General features: G+C 42.4%; 1 protein-coding gene across 4 annotated transcripts in view; it reads right to left on the minus strand.

The window, feature by feature from the left end:
* The window catches only part of NRP2 (neuropilin 2), a 207,475-nt gene that overhangs the window by 73,109 nt on the left and 114,423 nt on the right, over positions 1-19,943 (minus strand). For all 4 annotated transcript variants that reach the window (XM_070933220.1, XM_070933219.1, XM_070933223.1 and 1 more), the window contains exons 10-11: positions 18,219-18,363; positions 6,765-6,881 (exon numbers count right to left, since the gene is read on the minus strand). In XM_070933220.1, coding sequence (XP_070789321.1) covers positions 6,765-6,881; positions 18,219-18,363 — 262 coding nt within the window. The remainder of the gene's footprint in view (positions 1-6,764; positions 6,882-18,218; positions 18,364-19,943) is intronic.

Below are 19,943 nucleotides of genomic sequence, written 5' to 3' on the forward strand. Positions count from 1 at the left end.
TTTATCAGCCATCAGTCACTTATCTTGGGCATGTTATCTCCACAGAAGGATTATCGACCAATCCCGTGAAGCTTGATGCCATCACTTCCTGGCCCAGACTGCAAAGTGTGGGTGAGCTGCAATCATTCCTAGGATTTTGCTCCTATTATCAGCAATTCGTTGAGGGGTTTGTGAAGATAGCCTATCCTCACAATGACATTTTTAGGAATGAGGAAGCTAAAGATGTTTGAGTAAGCCCCACCAAAGTAAGGGATCCAGGAAGTCCTGGAAGTCAATACAAGGAGAGCAGTGCGAGAAGGCTTTTTGTCAAATGAAGAGGAACCCCTATTCTGATCTATGCAGATCCAACCCTGTGAGCTACACGTTGATGCTATCAGGGACGACCTTGATGGGCTATTGTATCAAAAACATGATAGACATTTGAGGTTTGTTGCCTATGCCAGCAGGAACTGCACTCCACTCGAAAAGAACTATCCCACTCATAAAATAGAATCCCTGGTGTCAAAATGGGCAGTGGTGGACAAGCTAAAAGGCTTCCTATATGGGGTGGAGTTTGAGGTCAAGACCAATAACAACTCACTTATGTATCTCCTCCACAGGGCATCAATGGTTGGCTGTTCTCCCTGGATTCCCCTTCAGCCTAAAGCACTAGCCAGAAATGGGGAACAAAGATGCAAATGCCATGTCAAGAAGGTCTTATGACCTAGGGCTGCTGATAAAGAATGGATTGATTGACCCCAGACGGCATACAAGCTCTGTACCAAGGGATGGAACACCAGGCTAGAGGAGCAGCAGGGGCAGAGGCTATTAGGGTCACTGCTATGAGTGTCACCAAACTATATTGCAATCCCACTCTGGTGAGAGATGGAGGCTTGTATGTCTTAACCAAGAGGTTAAGGACCAGGCAGAAGACTCTCTTTGCAATGTGGCTGCAAGGACCGTGGAGAGTGGGTGGCAGGAGGCCCTGTTAACCAACTGCTCAAAAGAAGCCTGACTGTTGCATAAAGAATGGGATCTAGAATTTGGTGTTTCCATGGACCAGACATCACTCAGTTTGCACCAGGACTATTTGGATTGGTTGAGGAAGAGCCTGAAGACTGCATATGAAAGAGCCGAAGCCATTTCAGGGGTCCGAGGCCAAAGAAACAAGAGGAATTATGACCAGAACATGAAAATTCTACTTTTGTAGCCCAGTGACTGAATGTTGTTGCGGAATCTGGGCATCCCCAGAAAATATAAATTAGCTGATTGTTGGAGTTCCCAGACTTGCATTGTCTGTGAGAAGCTATCTGGGTACTGGATTCACCCAGAAGAGACTATCTCTGAATGAGATGGTACGAGTACCCTCCCAGCCCAGGTTGCAGCCTGCAAAACCTCTCCCAGAGAGGAAGGGCCAGTGACCAGAAAACAGCCCCTTTCATCAATGGAAGAAGAAAAGGAGGACAGTGATGAAGAAGGAGGCTGTATGAACTGGCTGTGGACATCTAAGCATACTGAGGCTGCTCCACCTGCACCTGACACAAATATTGGCTCAGAGGTGCTTAGGCCAGAAGCCCCCAAATTTGTGCCTTGGGAGCAGGAAGAAGTCCTCACAGAGCCTGCAGGAGAGGCAAGTGGACCCTCTCCACAGCAGTTGGAAATGGAACCCGAGAATGATCTCCCAGCTCCAGGGCCCCCTGAGCCTTCTGAACCTTTGGAGGAAGACCCATTTGCCCCAGGTGAGCCTGAAGACCTAAAAGAAGGGTGATACACTTCCCTCAGAGATTGACATATGCCAATCTAGGCCATAGCATGGAGGAGGTGAAGTGGTGAGATCACTGTTGGTGAACTGTTGGGGGACCAAAGACTCTTGGGCAGGGGAAATATGTAGCTGTCCCTCAGATGATAGTGCTCCACCAGCAGCCGGATATCCTCATACTAGGAGTGGGGGGTATCACCAAAAATTTGAGGGGAAGGGACAAAGAGGGGTTAAAAAGGGGGACACATGGTGGGAAGAGAGAAAACAATGACAGACTGAAAAGGAGAAGGGGAGGAGGTGAAGGAGGAGGAAGGAGAATGAAGGAGAACAGGATGATAGCAGAGTGGGGGGAAGAGAGAAGCCAAAAGCAGAGTGAAAGAATAGCAGCGTGTGTGTGTGTTTGAGAGGGGGGGGGAAGAGATTTTAGGAAGGCATGAGAGAGTATGAGAGGAGAGGGAGAGGCAGGAAGAGACCTAACAGCCAACCCAATGGCTGCCATCCCCAGAAAAACAATAAAGGTGAATGAGGTGAGGGCAGCGGAGTCGAATGAACAAGTGTGCAGCGGAGCCAGGTGTGGCGGTGAGAGCAGTGAAGCTGGATGAGCAAACACATTGTGGAGCCAGGCGCAAAGGTGAGAGCAGCGGAGCCAGACTAGGCAGCACACAACCAAGCCAGGTGAGTAGGGCAATAGGTGAGAAGAGGTGGAGCCAGATGAACTGGAAGAGGCAGAGGTGTGGGTGAACCTGCAGCAGACAAGTCAAGGCAAAAACAGCAGGACCGTCGAGTCCATGGATGGTGGAGGCGAGCTGAGTGAGTGGGGCACATGTGAAACTGACTGGAAGTGAGCAGTTGCCTAAACAAGAGACAGTGATAGAGACTTTGGGGCACCAGTCAAATGACACAAGGCAAAGGATGCGACTGAGAGTGGGGAAGAGCCAAATTGCCTGGAGAAGAGGACAAAGGAACCCTGTCTCTACTGGCCCTTTCAAGGGCAGTGCTACAAAGATGTTATGGAAGAGGAACAAATTCTACCTCACAAGTTTGAAACAGAGTTGAAAGTGGATTTAAAAATGATACACTACAAGAATGACATGGTTAAAAAAGGTTATATTGGACATGCAAAAGAAACTAGCTGATGTCTTAATAATTAAAAAGGATATACAAATAACAAATCAACAGAGTGACCTGAATAACTTTGCTATATTGTATTTATAAAAGAGGCTTGTTAAAGTTTTAAAGAATTTTATGAGAAGGAACAAAGAAAAACTGAAAAGAAATCAAGTTCTATGATATTATTTGAGGGGACTAAAAGATCAAGATTATTAGAAGTAAAGAGATGAAATATAAAACGTGTTTATTTGATCAAGGTTAAAAATAGATAAATTCTTATCTCTGGTAATCCTTAATGGACTTTTACTGACATCAAGACTAAAATGACAAGGCTTTATAGATTTGTTTGATAAGAGATAGGATATGAAAGGAAGTCATATAATTTAAGCGAAGGTGATAAGTTATTAAAATTGTTTTTAATTTATGATGAAGGTGGGAAGTCATTTCTTTATTTCTTTTTCTTTTCTATGTTGGAAGTTAATCTGCTAGACACACACACACACACACACACACTTTTAGCAGCCCTTTGAATGGCCAACCAACCTGGGAATAAACATACAATCCTAACACTTAGACTAGCATCTCACTGGCTCCAGGGCAGAAATCCCCTCAGGATAAGGAAGATGCCAGATCCCCTCATAATAAATCCACACTTAGGGAGGAATCTACATATCTGAGAGCGATCTTCCTTTATGGCAGTGGCCTTCAACCTTTTGAGCACCAGGGACTGTTTCCATGGCGAAAGGTTTTTCCATTGACTGGAGAAGGTGGGCTTTTGCATGCTCCCTGCATTTGCTGATTGGCCTTCGCTTGTTTGTGTAGACTGGTTGCTGGCATGCCACAGCCCAGTACCAGTTCATGGACGGGGGTTGGGGACCGGTTTTATGGATTTCACACACACAGAATCAAAGCCCAGGGCAGGAGCACCTCAATCTGCCCAGGAAAGAGAATTGCCTATTGACAAAGTCACACACTAAAACCAGCATATACCAGCATATACACAAACCACTTCCTCTGAGGTCACACACCAAGGACCAGTCCCCCTATAAAGCCAAAATCTCTGGACCCCATTTTTTCTGTAGCCTACCCCCCCCCCAAACCCTTTTGCTTTGGGAAATAAATGGATCTCCTTTCTCACAATATATCTAGATTTCATTTTTAATTTGTTCTTCCACCACCCCAGTTAGTGTAACCCCCAAATTAATCTTCTAACAACTATATTCTTATTTTATTCTATTTCCCTTTTCTTTCCCTCTTTTTTCTTTCTTTTCTGCACTTTTACTTTTTGTTTTACTTTTATTTTTTTTCCAATTTATATTAGTTTTTACTGTTGTAAATATAATTTAATAAAATTATTATAAAAACACAAAGGAAGAAAATTATACATAAACCATACAATTGTTTATTTTGATATTAAAAATCACAGCTAAATCATAATAAAAACAACAGAGGTTGTAATTAGTGTAATCCATGATGAAGTAGAAATTCATCAATGCACTGTATAATGTTTAGTTAGATTATTTGAAATTCCAGGTGAATTTTCCAAAGGCTAACTGCTTATCTGAAAATCAGCATGTCTGAAAGAAGGTTAAGTTGAAACAAGCAGATGCTTCCTCACTATTTGAAAAAATGATGAAAGAAGGGAGGGAGAGAACATTTTATCTGAAGCTACTCAAGGTTATTTCTGGATACTTCAGTATGGATATTGTTTAAGTATCCATATATCAGGCAGTTCCCCTGAAACCACTTTTAACATTACAATAAATCAATGTAATGTTTTGTGAAGTAACTCGCTCCTTGCTATTAAATAAGATCAGACTTCTGATCAAGCCTCTCTAGAGTTTGGCCTGTCACTAATAATATCATTCTGCAGTTCTGAGATTTCTTGGCTAAGAATGAGGGAGAAGCAAGAACAATCACTTAGCTGCAAACTCATTACTGACAACAATACAACTGGAATAGCCAAACAATCCCTATAAGTGGCTTCTAACTCACTGACATCAGAGAATTGTTTATTCTCTTCTAGCCAAAGAGATGGAAAGGTGGGAGGGAATGCACATACAGGTAGTCCTTGACTTACGACAACTGAGCTCAAAATTTATGTTGCTAAGTGAACATTTGTTAAGCGAGTTTTTCCCCATTTTACATCCTTTCTTGCTACAGCTGTTAAGTGAATCATTGCAGTTGTGAAGTTAGTAACATGGTTGCTAAGTGAATTTGGTTTCCCCATTGACGTGTCAGAAATTCACAAAAGCTGATCACATGACACTGCAACTGTCATAAATGTGAATCAGTTGCCAAGCATCCGTATCATGTGACCACGGGGATATTGCAACAGACGTGTGTAAAACAATCATATGTCACTTTTTTCAGTGCTGTTGTAACTTTGAACGGTCACTAAATGAACTGTTGTAAGTTGAGGACTATCTGTATTAAGAGCCGCAGTGGCGCTGTGGTTAGAGTGCAGTACTACAGGCTACGTCTGCTGATCACCGGCTGCCAGCAGTTTGGCAGATCGAATCTCACCAGCCTCAAGGTTGACTCAGCTTTCCATCCTTCCGAGGTGGGTAAAATGAGGACCCAGATTGTCGGGGGCAATATGCTGACTCTATAAACTGCTTAGAGAGGGCTATAAAGCATTGTAAAGCGGTATATAAGTCTAAGTGCTATTGCTATTACATTACATTACAGGGTCATGAAAATCCTTTGAAAGAGGTGCTATGGAATGAAAGGACATGGTAAAAAATATCTTTCTTTCTTTTTTTCCAAATCCTGAAAGGACATGATCATCTTCCAAGGTCATATAGCTGCTTGAGCTTGGAAAGAGAGGCAGTAAATCCAAGGATTCAAAAAGAACCGCTTCATAATGTTCTTATTATTATGAAGCACCTCTTTCAAGGGATTTGCAGTCCTAACATTAAAACACCAGCCACAGGGACAGAGCAAAACAACAGCACAGATATCTATCACCCCTTGCCATGGAATAGGGATGCTGCCACTGCTTGTCATTTGAGATGTTTAGCCTTCCTTGGGAAAAGAAAATGAGTAGGAGATGAAAGCAAACAGTATGGCTATTTACTACTTCATATGTGGTACCTCAGATATAACATACTCAGCAATATCAGGCAAATGATGGGGTGAGTGATCTTAAGGAAAGCCATTTGGGAGGGGATCAACAGGGCAAAAGTGACATGTGCTCTGGCCCCTTGGATGGACTATATTCATGCAGTAGACCAGGGGTCTCCAATCTTGGCAACTTTAAGATTTGTGGACTTCAACTCCCAGAGTACCTCAGCCAGCTTTGCTGGCTGAGGAACTCTGGGTATTGAAGTCCACAAGTCTTAAAATTGCCATGGTTGGAAACCCCTGCAGTAGACAGTGCTGGGATGGCTGTTGCCTACAACCTGAACGGGTGGGGATAAATGGTGTGAACGGCAATAGAAGAGAACAGTTTGGCTAGGGAGTGAAAGAGGTGTTGCAGGAAAGCAGGCAGTCAAGGCCTGAATACACTCCACAGGTTTGATAACATAATGACTCTTAGGGTCCAAAAGAGAAGTAATAACTCTCTCTTGAACTCAGCATGGCCAGACCATTGGTGAAGATAATCAAGAACTCTCTGATATAACTTTCAACTCCCAACAAATTCCCACCAGCCTTCCTAATTATAAAAAAATCTGGAAAGCTAGAATTTCCCAATCCTGACATAAAGGTTCTATGCTGAAGCCTGCTAAAATGCCATCTACCTGCTTGTACTGAGGGTTTTTCCCCTCCCCTTGCTGAACAGAGTTTGAAAACTTCAAAGCGGCAATTAATAAGGTACTTGATCACACAAATATTTATGTGTGCAGCTCTATAACTCACACACTTTGCACATCTTGCGTGACATACGATATGTTTTCACTGGCTAAGGAAATACCTCCATTCTCCACACAACTATCACCACAATCTGTTGCTTCTTCATCAGTGGAAAACTGAGTGGTCAGCTCCTCACTCTTCAATGTGGGCTTCAGTGTCTCTGCAGTGGACTTCACATCTACAAATTAAAGAAAAGAGAAAAGAAAGGACAAACGAATGAATGATTTCACCAGGTTCTAGATCGAAGTGAGATAGCAATCATATGTGATAGGAAAGAGAGAATTTTAGTTTTATTCACTTCCTGTGGGGCCTCAGCTTGCCTGGGTAAATAATACTAGGACAGTTTGTTATTGCACCACCACTTACCACTCTTTGAATGATGATATGGCAGATCCAAAAGGAAGGCAAGTGACTACAATAGTCCTTGACTTATGGCCACAATTGAACTCAAAATTTCTATTGCTAAACAAGACAATTATTGAGTTTTGTTCCATTTTATGACATTTCTCGCCATAGTTGTTAAGTGAATCACTGTCATTAAGTTAATAACATGGTTGTTAAGTGAATCTGGCTTCCCTATTGATTTTGCTTTTCAGAAGGTCACAAAAGGTGATCACATGACCCTGGGACACTGCAACCGTCATAAATACATGCCAGTTTCCAAGCATTTGAATTTTGATTACATGACTGTGGGGATGCTGCAATGGTTGTGTGAAAAATGGTCATAAGTCACTTTTTTCAGTGCTCTTGCAACTTTGAATGGTCACTAAACAAATGGTTGTAAATAGAGGACTACCATACATGCCACCAGCCCCCATTTAGAATACAACCCCAAACATACTGCATATGGCCAAGCCCCATGATGCAACCACAAATATTGGAATCATCAACAGTGGTACACAATTAAGGGCTTTAAAACAGGTCTTCCTCAAACAACAGCACTCAGCCAATGAATATTTTAAAAAAGATGAACAGTGCTATCTATACTGGTTCCCAGAAATAATCATTACGAGGCAGACCCAAGAAAGAAACGCGATGCAAACTGGTAGTAAAGGTAAGTAGAACCCACCCCTGGTCCCATCTCGAGACAGCACTCCGACCACTGCTTCTCCAGATGCAGGATCGGCCTGACTTTGACCAACAGGAAGAACGCTATTATGTCTAAAGACAATCCCTCTACTAAATCCCCCTCCTACTTTCCCACACATGAGAAGGTGGCAGCATGGAAGGTTCCGGCCTAATATGGCTTCCAAAGCTGACAGCCTATCAGCAATATATACCACTTTCTGTCCCCTTTCCATAGAACAAGATGCCCACACTCCACTCAACAGAAGACATGGTTACAAATCTGATATCAGAAATGACAATATTCTTAAAGCAAGAGAAAAAATTTCTATATTTTATATCTCAAGAACTTTCAAAGACAAAAAAATGCAAAACATTCAATAATAAATTCATTAATAAATTCAACACCATTTTTACAGATTACAGATTTTACAGATTTTACAGATTATGAACAGACCAAAGTTTCTGACCCAATAATATGTTAACTATCAAAAGCGTTATATCACTCCTGCAACTTTATGCAATTTCACCCTTCTTTTCTTTTTTCATTTCATCCTGTTATCCTTCTTATTCTCTTTCACAAGACACAAACCTACTATTTATGGGCTTATATTATTATTTTTCAAAATATTAAGCTCCTATGATAATGGATGAGTGGTCTTTGTGATGCCACAGGCCCCTTGGTTGTTTTTATTACAATAGACTGGCACAGCTGGAAACAAGTCTATTTATTTTTTGTTTATAGGCATTATGTAAATCTGAGGTCGCCAAAATATATAAAGGTAAAATATATAATGCTAAGTGTCAACTTCCAGCTCACTTTTTCTTTCTGATGGACCCTAAGCTCTCTTTAAAAATAAACATGAGCATCTTCATCTCAGTGTTTTATTTGAATTGCATGAAATGAAGCAGAAGGGATGAGAGGCAAGATCATGAGGAATCGGTGGTTTTTAACCAATTTAACTGCCCTTCATGGATGACATTTTGTGAATGAGCAAACCTTTTCCCACCAGCTGATTTGCAACAGCCCTCAGCACAACCTCCAAATCTCAGGGATGTCAACTGACACAAAAAGAACTCTCCGGTATATATAATTTAATCTTGCATATTTAAAATCTCTCTCTTTTTCAAAGATTTCTTTCTTTCTGAGACTGTAGAAATATAGTCCATTTCTACCTTTTTTTTTTTTTGTCCTCTCCCAAAAATTCCGTGTATATAAATATTCTTATTTCAAGATTATATATTGATGGCGTAGATTGTTTTGTATGGTAATCAAATCAGTTAATCTGTAGATGTTATAATACATTACTGGTTTAATGCTTCAAGGAATGTATCCAAACCCTCATAAAAGTCCCTTTTTTGCAGTGAATATTCTTATTTTGTAACTTTCAGTCAGTGGTTCTGCTAAACTGTTTCTTACAAACAACTAGCATACGGAACACAGGGATACACAGCAATCGAGAAAAGGAAGATTATGTGGCCAAATGTATGGATTAACAGAATTCTTGGTGTATGCCAAGGGAACTATATTCATGGATCAACACAACCAGCTTGCAGCTGCTCCTAATTTGCTGTCCAAATTTGAAGATTGAGATTAGTCTACCTTGGATCCCTTGCGTTCATGTGCCTGGTGCTCTTGAAGACTGTCTGTGCTCCTTTCCAGGCCGTTGTGTTTCAGAACAGCACTTTGCATCTGACACAACATAAGGTCGTGGTAACAATGACGATTAAGAACCACAGCTGCGTATGATCCACAAGGCAATGGGAAAAGAGGGAAGCAATTACTCATAGATGAGTAATTATGTTGTCTCTCTGAAAACACCATGCGGACATATACCTTTGCAAATATGAACCAAGCATATGAAGTCTGCACTGGAAATCAAGTAGAACTTAAAAAAAAGGAGGAAAAAACCCTGCCAGATGAATTCTAACCAAGCAGTGAATTCATACTCCCAGCAAGCAAGTCATAAAATTAATAGAAAAGTTCCCTTATGCGCAGGATAATAAAGTAATGGACAAAAGGCAATTAAGTTTCCCACATGCCACAGATATCAACATAGCTCAAGTGCCTTCTAGAGGCTGATTTATGGATCCAAAGGAAATAAAGAATTCTTTCATCTTTGGGTTTGGTGGTCAACAATCTTTTTTAGGCTTGTAGTCTTACTGGTTTTTATTTGAACTGGCAAAGAGATTTACTGCAGCTCTAAGAAAACTGAGGTCTGGAATAATACCTTTTTCTTTCATTAAAGGAATACGGCACAGAGAAAGCACACACATATGTTCAAATGAGCCAGTACGTAAGAACAAGTCACACAACACCTCAAATGGCATATCTATGAAGTACAAGAAGATCTTCTAAAGTTCTGTGGCTTTTTGTAGACAACCACATGATTACGTTTGGCTGTACAGCTCACCACTCCAGGAAACTCCCTAAGAGTAAGTGTCAAGATCAATTTAAGTCATTAATTAATAAGATCTGTAATAATTTACATAATAAGTTTGCCCCTTCAATTTAAAGAAAGAAAATAATGAGCTTCCATTACAGAGAACCATTTTACCTTCTAAAGAAACGTTCTGTACAATATCATATGCTAGACTCTATGAGATCAGTGTTATCATGAAGTTCACAGATATGATATACGAACACAAATTCTAAATGAGGAATATCATTTACTATTATTACTATCATTTACCAAATATGTTACTATTTGGCAGAAATTTGCTCGATCTGTTGAGATCAATCCAGTAAGGTTAGGATGTTATGTGGGCATATTAGGGAGGGAGGGAGGGAGGGAGGAAGAAGAGTTTCATGTTGTAGTCCTCCCTTAGCAATAGAAGCTGGCTGGGCAATTTGGGCCAATCCCTCTCTTAGCCTTAGACTGAGAAATCTAAAAGCATCTATCTAGCAATTGGACCAGCATGATAGATTACAGTTCATAACCTTTAGTGAAGAGGCCTTCATCATGCAGTGGATTTATTTAGACTGATAACACAGATAGATTCTGACACCTTGGTCAAACTGAGAGTTCAGGAATTTGCTACTTGGCAAACCTCATCTGATTACTTCGTGCCAAGTCTAAATAGCTGTTCAGCATGTGACTCAGTACAAAATAATTCTCAGGCTTTCAACAAAATACTACACAACTTCAGAGCTGTATGATTTATAAGTTCAGATCTGTTATACAGTCATACATCTTCAAGGGTATTAACAGCAGCTTACATGAAAAGGAATTGAACAAAATGGTTATTAAAAATATCTGGGGAACCAAGAAATCCAAAGCTGAACATCAAATGCATTAAACCCTTCCCTTTTGTACTCAAAGATTTACAACAGGAACATAACTTTGAGAGTGATCTTTGAACATGAAAACCCCATAGTGTGTCTGCATCCTCTGATGGAGTAATTTAGAAGCTTTGCAGTGTCATATATGGTCAACAGAGTTGTACAGATTTCATAGCAGAATAAAGCAAACTTACCACAACAGTAGGAGAGACAATATGTGTTAAGAATGGAACGTATGCAAAAGATAGTATCCCTCCTGCCGGGCAGTGTATGTACTGCAAGAGGCAGCTGTGGATCCTGTTACAAAGCCATCAAGCAATGGAAACCAGATGTTTGCAAGTTCAAAGGAGAGAGGACCAGTCACGAGCTAATATTTGTCAATCTTCAGAAGGGAAAAAATGTTGGCAGGCCCTTGAAACAAGCCAGCTGTTGACCTAATGTTTCAATTTTTCTTCCTACCAAGCAGCTAGAATGCCAAATACTCCTGGCACAAGTTTCTGTAAGAGGTACTTCAGGTCTTATTACTGAAGAGCTCCAGAAACAGATCGCTTAAAGGTCAAACATGCAAGTCACACCATAAGTGGTCATTTACTGCATATTTAAATAATTTAACAAGACGTTACTAAGGCAACAAAGAGAAACAAGTACCACCATAACTCATAGTCTTTTAGGGTTTAAAAAAAATCTACCACCAAGTTGCAAATAAGCATGTTCTTCAAAAAGGTATCCAAAAATTGGTTTAAAATTTTTAAATTTTTAACAGTGGGAGGCCACTGTTCCTCAGATAGCCGGATGTGAGTCCCTCCTTGTGAAGTGGGGTCGGGGGATTCAGATGGGCCTACTGATTGCGTACCTGGCTCCCTGCCACGTAACAGCGGTCCTGCCTGAGCTGCTCGACATTATAGCCGGGGGTGGCGGTGGAAACCCCCAGACTTATTGTTATGGGGGATTTTAACCTGCCATCTGCTGGTGAGATGTCGGAGACGGCTCGGGAGTTCATGGCTTCCATGACGGCCATGGACCTGACCCAGGTAGTTCAAGGCCCCACCCACTTGGGGAATCACACTCTGGACTTGATTTTTGTCTCTGATCAGTGGCTGAATGATCTAAGAATAGGGGATATAGACCTCAAGCCCTTGTCATGGTCTGATCATTCTCTCCTTCACATGGACTTTCAAGTCACTTCCACCCACCGCAGGGAGACAGAACCAACCAAATGGTTCTGTCCCAGGCGCCTGATGGACCCCGAAAGGTTCCTGATGGAGCTTGGGCCATTTCCTGAGACTCTGGCTCACGACTCGACTGAGGACCTGGTGGTCGTCTGGGACAGGGCGGCTACTGGGGCCTTGGACCGCGTCATGCCTTTGCGGCCTCTGACCCGATGCCGATCTCGTCTAGCTCCTTGGTTTTCCGAGGAGCTGAGAGAGATGAAGCGTCGGAAAAGACGCCTGGAGAGCGATTGGAGGACAAGCCGATCTGAATCTGACCGAACACAGGTGAGATCTTATATTAAGACCTATCTAGTGGCGATAAGAGCGGCGAAGTCTAGCTATTTCTCCGCTCTTATTGCATCTGCAGAGAACCGCCCAGCTGCGCTGTTTAGGGTGACCCGCTCCCTACTGCAGGTGGGGGTATGGGAAGATCCCTTAAATGGTCAAGCTGAGGATTTTGTACAATTCCTGCATGATAAAGTCGCTCAGATTCGGGAAGGCCTGGACTCCGATTGGGTAGATCCAGGGGAGGAGACGGGGGCAGGTCTTGAGAGCGTTATCTGGGAAGAGTTTGACTCTGTGGCTCCTGAGGACGTGGACAGGATTCTGGGCAAGCTTAATGCTGCCACATGTTTATTGGACCCGTGTCCCTCCTGGTTGGTACTGGCCTCCCGGGAGGTTACACGAGGCTGGCTCCAGGGGATTATAAATGCTTCTCTGAGTGAGGGTGTCTTTCCCGCCGCCTTGAAAGAGGCGGTTGTGAAGCCCCTCCTCAAGAAGCCTTCCCTGGACCCGGCTATATTATCAAATTATCGTCCAGTCTCCAATCTTCGCTTTGTTGCGAAGGTTGTTGAGAGTATGGTGGCGCAACAACTACCCCGATACCTGGATGAAGTTGTCTATCTGGATCCGTTCCAGTCGGGCTTCAGGTCACGATACAGCACAGAAACGGCATTGGTCGCATTGGTGGATGATCTCTGGAGGGCTCAGGACAGAGGTTGCTCCTCTATCCTGGTCCTATTAGATCTCTCAGCGGCTTTTGATACCATCGACCATGGTATCTTACTGCACCGGCTGGAGGGGTTAGGAATAGGGGGCACCGTGCTTCGGTGGTTCTCCTCCTTCCTCTCTGACCGTTCGCAGTTTGTGTTGGCAGGGGGGCAGAGGTCGACCTCGAGGCACCTTATTTGTGGGGTGCCGCAAGGGTCAGTCCTCTCACCCCTTCTGTTCAACATTTATGTAAAACCGCTAGGTGAGATCATCCGTGGTTTTGGGGTGAGTGTTCATCAGTATGCTGATGACACACAGCTATACATCTCCACCCCAGACCACCCCAATGATGCCCTTGCTGTGATGTCCCGTTGCCTGGAGGCCGTGCGGATCTGGATGGGGAGAAACAAGCTCAGACTCAACCCCTCCAAGACTGAGTGGCTGTGGCTGCCGGCGTCCCGGTATAGTCAGCTGGTACCATCACTGACAATAGGGGATGAGATCTTGCTCCCCACAGAGAGGGCCCGCAACTTGGGTGTCCTCCTGGATTCACGGTTATCTTTAGAAGATCATTTGACGGCTGTGGCCAGGGGTGTCTTTTATCAGGTTCGCCTGATCCGCCAGTTGCGTCCCTTTCTGGATCGGGACGCCTTGCGCACGGCCACTCATGCCCTAGTTACCTCCCATATGGACTACTGTAATGCTCTCTACATGGGGCTCCCCTTGAAAAGCACCCGGAGGCTCCAACTGGTCCAGAACGTAGCCGCACGGGTGATTATGGGTGCAGCTCGTTACGCCCATGTAACACCTCTCCTACACGAGCTGCACTGGCTCCCAGTGGTCTTCCGGGTGCGATTCAAGGTGTTAGTTATCACCTTTAAAGTGCTCCATGGCTTAGGACCTGGGTACCTACGAGACCGTCTTTTGCCACCAATAGCCTCCCACCGACCAGTTCGTTCTCACAGGGAGGGACTACTCAGGGTACTGTCAGTCAAATTATGTCGACTGGCGACTCCCAGGGGGAGGGCCTTCTCTGTGGGGGCTCCAACCCTTTGGAATGAACTGCCCCCGGAGATACAGAATATCCCTGATCTCCGTGCTTTCCGCCGTGCCCTCAAGACCCTGATGTTCCAACAGGCAGGGCTAAACATACAAACATGTGAATGATTTTTTAAATGTTATCTAATTCTGGGTTTTATTTAATTGACCAAACTAAGTAATAATTTTAATTAGCAATTTTATGATGTTTGTGTGTCTATATTTTTCTTGACTGTACACCGCCTTGAGTCCTATGGGAGAAAGGCGGTATAGAAATATAATAAATAAATAAATAAATAAATAAATAAATAAATAAATAAATAAATAAATAAATAAATGAATGCATTCAATTAATGGTTTTATGAGGTGAGGTGTGGTATGAGCAACTAGCAGATATGAAGACCCTAGACTGGTGTTGTCTAGTCTAGTCTAGTCTAGTCTAGTCCATTCTTGATCTAGATTTGATTTGTCTTTCTTTCAAGTAAAAAAAAAATACTAGTCTGAAACTGACGATCAAGGGTGAAGGTTTGTTCTCCGAGCTTGTGGGTTGGTTTCCGAACGATTCATTACCAGGCTAGGTAACATCCTACACCAAGCTACAGATATTCTCCATTATTGCAAACTGATGATCAACCTAAGGCTTTACGTACTGGTTCTGACAGTAGATTGAAAGGCATTCAACTGAGTGCTTCCCAGCAAAAGCATTTCTATCAACAGCATTAATGGGCATATGATTAGACTATAGTCTTTCTTCTAGACACCTAACATTTAGATGAAAGACCACTTAATCATATGAGCCTCCAATTTGCAGTCTGAAATAATGTTAAGCAAGACATACATTGGCCATCTTGATGAGTCTGGCCAGAATATTGACATTTTTGCCAATTGTAAGTTTATTGAATCAGAAGACTTCTTCTGTTCCAAAAATGTATGTGTGTATTTATTTTATAAATACTCACAGCAGGGAATGGGGTTCACGTGCGTGGCTGGTATATAGAACAGGGTGCCGGCGGTGGCACATTAGAGAAGCGGAGCGGATGGAGGTCGGTAATTTTTTTTTTGCTGCAAGAAGCCTGCAGCCGCTGTCTCTTTTTTGGCGCAAGAAGCATCCAGCCGCACCAAAAAAAAAAGAAGCAGCTGCTGCAGGCATCTTGCGACAAGGGGGACGAGATGCAGGCTGGCGGAGAGTCCAGTGGCGACGGCTCAGCCCTGGCTTGCCTCTGCCTGCCACCAGCCACCACAGGAGGAAGGTAAGCCCAAAGAAAAAGGCGGTCATGGAGGAGGAAGTGGGGCTAGGATCAAGGCCTATGAAGGAGGGGAAACGGGACTGGCAAAGGGAGAACGGAAGGCCTTTGACAGATTAGGCCAGACCTGGGCAGAAAATAAGTAGGCAGAAATTCAATTTTTTTTTCCTACTGGGTTATGTGGACGTGGCTTGGTGGGGGAGGGGGTGTCATGTGACTGAGTGGGCGTGGCTGTGAGTGACATCGAGTTGGCCATGCCCACTCAGTCACAGCCCTCCTCCCAAGTCACGCCTACAGAACCGGTAGGGAAAAAACTTGAATGTCACCACTGATCAGACAGTTGATTTACTGAAAGATAGTAACAATCCAGTGAGGGAACTGCTTCTTTGGAAGTTTGTACAGCCCAAGCCAATCTATACAATCAAGCTTTTTACAGATGTGGTTTCCAATCAGAAATCAAACCTTTTTTACCAGTGACATCTGGAAAGCAGACTGAACACTAGATGCATCTTAACAAAATAAAAGAGAAAGTATAATTTTCTAACTCTAACAGTCAGCAGTAAAAGGATTTAGTTGGTAGAGGTAGCTTCTGCTTCACTTTTTGTCATTTCAGCTAAGCTTGGAAGCTAGAGGGCTAAATCCAGCTGACGGTTTTCATACTTTATGATTACACATCAAAAGGAAGAATAAGCAGTTTCTTTATAAAATCGTATGTGTAACGTTTTGATTCCTTAGATTGACAGATAATTGGACTCTCTCTCAAGAATTCTGAAATATAAGAGTTTAACCTTGTGGTACAGATATCTCATGCTGAGCCTCCCTAGTTTTTGAGATGTTCCTGTTAATTATACTGAACTTCTTCCTAATGTATGCTGCTGGGCATATGAATTAACATAAAAGGATATCACAAAATATAGCATCAAATCAGAGCAAGGCAATAATTAAAACAGACATACAGAGTCATCAGTTTTGAGAATTACACAAAAGTGCAACTCAATGGTGCAGGATGGGTGCAGGCATTAGAATATTACCACCACCGCCACCATTACATACCATTCTTCTTCTTGTATACATTCCTTCTCCTTCCCCTCCCCATCTTAAGCCCTGATAATATACATGCTCACTCATATATATTATTCTACACATGCACACATGGGCCCTCTTGCTGCTCTTATTTCATTGGTAGAGATGGGAAAGCTTAAATTTTTGTGTGTGTGCTGAGATTCAGAATGCCTGCTCTCCACAACTCAGATGATTAGGAACCACAAATAAGAACGTCCTGGCACCAAGCAGTGGGAAGGAGGATCTAAATGAGAAGGAAAAACTAAGAAAATTTATATTCCTCTTTTAATCTGCACTCTGAATGCCATTTGGAAAAAAATACTGTATAAGACACACTTTTTTCCCTCCTAAAAGAGGCTGAAAATTTGGCTGCGTCCAAAGGTGGGTTTCAGCAGGTTCTGACCAGTTCTGGAGAACCGATAGCGGAAATTTTGAGTAGTTCGGAGAACCGGTAGTAAAAATTCTGACTGGCCCCGCCCCCATCCATTCTCTGCCTCCCGAGTCTCAGCTGATCAGGAGGAAATGGGGATTTTGCAGTAACCTTCCCCTGGAATGGGGTGGGGATGGAGATTTTACAGTATCCTTCCCCTGCCATGCCCACCAAGCCACGCCCACCAAGCCATGCCACGCCCACCAAGCCATACCCACAGAACCGGTAGTAAAAATGTTTGAAACCCACCACTGGCTGTGTCTTATACTCCGAATGTAGCTTTTTCAAAGCTTTTTTTCAGCCCTAACAAGGCGCTAGCAAGTGATCTCCGCCCTTTGTCTGCTCCCTATGACTCTCAGCTGTGAAGCTTTTTTTCAGCCCTTACGAGGTGCGGTGCTAGCAATGAAGCGCTTTGCCTGCTCCCTCTGACTCTCAGCTGTGGTGTTGTTTTTTTCAACCCTAAGGAGGCTCTAGCGAGTGAAGCAATCTCCATGGTTTGCCTGCTTTTCTCATTGTTTCTCTCTCCAAAGATCAATTGTGCTTTAGAAGCTGTTTTTTATCCCCAAGCAGGGGATAAAAACCAGCAAACTAATGTGCTGAAGCTGACCAGACTAAGGATGCTAGCCAAATGAATATCTGGTTTTTGGGTATTTTCCTCCCCAAAAACTAAGCTCTGGTGCGTCTTATACTCCAGAAAATATGGTATTATTATTTGCTATAGGGCTATCAACACTGAATTTGTGTCCCACAGCCTAATAAGCTATGAAGTTAGGCATAAATTTACAAAGGAAAGCGGTCCGAACATCCATAGCCAGTCATATACAAAACTTGAAGATTGTTCAGAAAGGAGAATATACAGCAACTGATGAACCCTAATAGGCAGAGAATAAGCAACGAAAATAATAAAATGCTATCAAAGACATTTTTATTAAGGATTTTCATAGTTAATATTGTCATCCTGAAAACATAAAGCTGAAAGAGAGCTTCACTATCATCACAGGAATACATAGAGTAAACATTTTTACTCATTTAAGCTGGGCAAGAATTATTCACCAGGAAGAGTGGGGAAAGGAAAATATTTGTGGTGCAATGTCATCAGTTTGATTCTCATATAGAAACTTTTATGCAAACATTCTCAGGACCAAAATGGCTGAAGGATTCATGGCATGAAATAGATTCATAGAGCTCTTACCAGTCCAGTCACACCCAAGGACTTCTAATCGCATCCCGATCCCTGCTGGAGACCATCTTTCTGGGTAAACTCTGATGAACTGTGCAGGAACAGGATCAAATCTTCTAACTTCAGGGGTGTCGTAATGCATATTTCCTTCAAATATCTTAGAGAAACAGAGGTTAAATAGGACTCTTCTAGGTTTAGAGCCAAAAAACAATTTTAAAAAAATAAACAGATAGTAAAAGAACTCTTTGGGAGACTGGTTATTCTTTCAAATTTACTTGAATTTTTTTATTCTAGTAAACCAGGAGTGTCAAACTATTGGCCTGCGTGTCAGAGGCGTCACGGGCGGGCCACACCCACCCCAGCCCTGTGAATGGGAAAAATGTTGTGAAATGTCACGTGATGGCAACCTGACACTGCGAGATTGACACCTGTGTATGAAGCAACAATCAGTCCCATTGTAATGAATTGGGAAAACCTAAAGAATGTAATTGGTTACAAAAGGACAATTGAAAAGACAAAATAGAAAAATGCTGGGGGAAAAATAATGGCTTAAACTCAAGCTACTTGAAAAAGGATTTTTTTGTTAGCTTTCAGATAAGGATGTGATGTTCTCTGCATCCAAATTCAAAAATATATTTCAGAGGAGGTAAGGTTTAGGTGTCAGCAACCTCCTGAAAGAAGTTGCATCTTTCTTTGACTTCACAAGCCACCTGTACAATCTATGGAAAACATGTGTTTGAATTAAGAAAGCACCACAGGTAGCAAATAGGTGCTTCTGAGTATGTATGGCTATTAGCATCTCCTTATCCCACAAGCAGATTTTCCTGGGATCGTGTAGCTACTGTGTGAGCTTAGAAAGCACCAACATAAGTATATACCACTCCAGGGCACCTTTCAGTTTGAATTCAAAGTGTAGCACATTCCTATTTTCATAGTATTAATAGCTTTTTATCAATTGCTGACATATTAGACCAAACCACAGAAGCTTGTAATATTTAAGAACGCAAGCTGCCAGTATCATCTTGTCAGCAGATTGCTTTTTATTGAGGTGAAGCAATACTGAAGCTGCTTTTTCAAGAATAAATGACAATACATTCATTGAATGTTACCTCTATTAGAGAAGGTAAAAGGAAAAATACCCAACCAAGAAATACATCTTATACCAAAGCTGGCCAAGATTATCAGAAAACATTTTCTGTCTTAAACGTACCAATGGTTGAACTATCTTGGGAAATTCTACAATCTTTTTCCTGGAAATCTGAAAGATGAATTTTGCTGCCATAGGAGAACAAAGTGAACACTAAACATTTAGGTAAACAATATCATCTGCAAAACTACTGGTGAGCTTAGGTTACTTTGATTATAATTCAGTTACATTAGCCTGGAGCAGAAATTTCCTTTATCTTGGATTTTAAGAAATGCAGCACAATGTGGATCTTCCTCAGGTGAACCAACTAAAGAGTGGAGACCCTAGGGGAAAGTGTAGTTTGATAGATTCAACTTCAGCCGATATGAGCTACAGTGTAACCATGGTTAAGCTTTGAACTAGACATAGGGAGACAGATGTTTGTGTGCATCCTCAACCTGGGGAGCTCCCTGGGTGACTCTGAGCCAATCTATTTCACAGGGCTGCTGTAGGAGTAAATTGGAGGGTGGAGTTCTACAATACTGCCTTGAGCTTCTGGAAGAAAGGCATGTTATAAATTAAACAAACAAGTCAATGGGCAAGATCTGGTC

The sequence above is a fragment of the Pituophis catenifer genome, unplaced genomic scaffold (genome assembly GCF_029215685.1).
Source record: "Pituophis catenifer annectens isolate HBS135680 unplaced genomic scaffold, rPitCat1.0.hap2 SCAF_1, whole genome shotgun sequence".
Taxonomy (NCBI): domain Eukaryota; kingdom Metazoa; phylum Chordata; class Lepidosauria; order Squamata; family Colubridae; genus Pituophis; species Pituophis catenifer.